The following is a 2219-nucleotide window of genomic DNA, read 5'->3' as shown; positions in this document are numbered from 1 at the left end:
AAGAAAGGACTTGTATCGTTGAAGTTTCTTGGAGAGAATTTTTACGGGAAATTATCAAACAAGTAGATACGTAACATTATATATATTTTTTAGAAAGGAATTATTAGCTAGTAGCTGGAGTACGCGTCCCCTTGACAGAACTTATGTAAATTCATGAATAATGAAAGTTATCTTACGACATGAAAAGTTGCTTCCCTTACACGTAATTGTAAACAACAACAACAACAAAAAAAACCTATAAAAACTGCAAAACACAAAATGTGAAACGATCAAATTTACTTGTATCTCCCCATGGACACAACAAACCTCCATGCCAAATTTGGTGAAGATCTATCAACAGGGGACGAAGTATTGGTGAAAAAGCAAAATGCTAAACTGAAAAATTTTATATATCTCCTCATGGACCCATAAACCACCATACCAAATTTGATGAAGATCCATTCACAGGAGGTGAGGTAGTTGTAATAAACGCAAAAATGTCCATAAAAACCGCAAAATGCTAAACTGAAAATTTCTATGTATCTCCCCATGGACCCAATGAACCTCCATATTAAATTTGGTGAAGACCCATCTACACCCTGCGAAGTTGTTACATGAACATACAACAAACATACATTACTATTATATTTATATAGATATTTATTATGGTTATAACACTTAACATAATTGATATATGCTGTGTATATAATAATTTTTATGGTAGCTTAAGACGTTGTAGTGAGTTAAATAATAAAATCATCAATATCTTGTAATCAAATCATTGTTTTCCTCTTTGTGGATTTTAAACATTTAAAGGTGACATGGTGATGCTCTTGTATGTTAGCGTCCTCTAGTGGGAAGTGTAGACTCCTCTTTGCAAATAAAATTCATGCTGCGCATGAGCTTACGATTCGAATGACGCAGCATCACAATATAAGTGTTAGAAGACCGCTCTCTTTATTAATCTGTCTGTAAAGTCAACTGTCGTGTTCAGAGAAATAGTGAAATAACTATCCAAATATGAAAGTGACTGATCAGATTTTCTGTGGGTTAGAAGGGTGAGTAACATTTATAGGAATAGCACCTAATTCAAACGATATAATGAAAAATGAATTGAAATGTCAACCAACTTACTGTTAAGTTACACTAACACTGTTAATATTACTAAGCAGTGAGGCCTGAGGATATTTTATAAATAATATATGAATTATATGGTGATGTAGATTAAAATATTATTATTTGATAACGACACGGTGTTATCTGTTACCTTTTTAAAACTCTGTTATTATTATATGTTGAATTTTATGATGTCTTGTATCTGGGTCTTTTTAACAAATGACAGTACTATTAGTATTTCTAGCACTTAGTACCAAATATAGTAGTAGTATTCCATGATATTAAGGTTTTACTTAATTTTATAAACTGAGAGCTACCATAGATATTGAACAGTGATAGGCATAAATCAGTACTTTTTATTTGTTTGAAAGGACGACTGTTATTCTTTTTTTTATTCTTGTTACGTAAACGGATATTGAAATTTGAAATGGAAAATACTTCATTGGAAATATTTGTCTAAGCCTACCCATTAACACTAACAGTAGTAGCAGTACTAGTAGCAGAAGTCGTATTAGAAGTAGTAGGTTAGGTTCAGCTGTGGCTGGTTGAAGATCGTGTTTACCTTCGCCTGAGGAAAAACGGAACCTGCTTTGCGTCTAACGAAAGAGTTATTTGAAATTTTTTTGTTGTTGTTTTTTAATCCATCGAACTGAAAACGGTTTCACCAAATGCGAGTCTACAGTTGTATTCGGTTTAGATTAATTTGTCCATTTTATCAAAATCATCGTGCGAATCTGTTTTAACTCGGTTGGTAATAGCTTGCACTAGTTTTTAATTCCGCTTGGTTAGACGTTATGCATAGTTAAGTTTTGAGAGATAGTGGGGAATGTTGTCAGAACAAAAACCCCTTCTCATGATTCTTTATTCATTTTATGAATTCTTACTAAGAATCACAAACGGAATAATAATGGTAACAGTAATATACCTAGTTTATGTCTGTCTTGACTTGTGTGAGAATTAACACCCTAGGTGGCTTAGAACGACACTCGTTGTACGTCAAGAATTAACACTAGGTGTCCTATCACGACACCCGTAGAACTTTGAGAATTAACACCCAAGGTGGTCTAACACTACATACATAGTACGTCGAGAATTAACACCCAAGGTGGTCTATTACGCCACCC

At 33.4% G+C, this 2219-nt stretch overlaps 1 protein-coding gene across 1 annotated transcript in view; it reads left to right on the top strand.

Moving 5' to 3' along the window:
* The first annotated feature begins 896 nt into the window (after nt 1–896).
* Nucleotides 897–2219, top strand: part of LOC106465073 (N-acetyl-D-glucosamine kinase-like) — a 29441-nt gene continuing 28118 nt past the window's right edge. The window contains exon 1 of the mRNA XM_013925271.2: nt 897–1037. Within this exon, the coding sequence (XP_013780725.1) occupies nt 1000–1037 (38 nt within the window). The 5' untranslated portion in view covers nt 897–999. The remainder of the gene's footprint in view (nt 1038–2219) is intronic.

This window comes from Limulus polyphemus, unplaced genomic scaffold, assembly GCF_000517525.1.
Source record: "Limulus polyphemus unplaced genomic scaffold, Limulus_polyphemus-2.1.2 Scaffold1827, whole genome shotgun sequence".
Classification (NCBI taxonomy): domain Eukaryota; kingdom Metazoa; phylum Arthropoda; class Merostomata; order Xiphosura; family Limulidae; genus Limulus; species Limulus polyphemus.
Note: the sequence above shows the minus strand (reverse complement) of the source record. Positions and strands in the feature narration are given on the sequence as shown.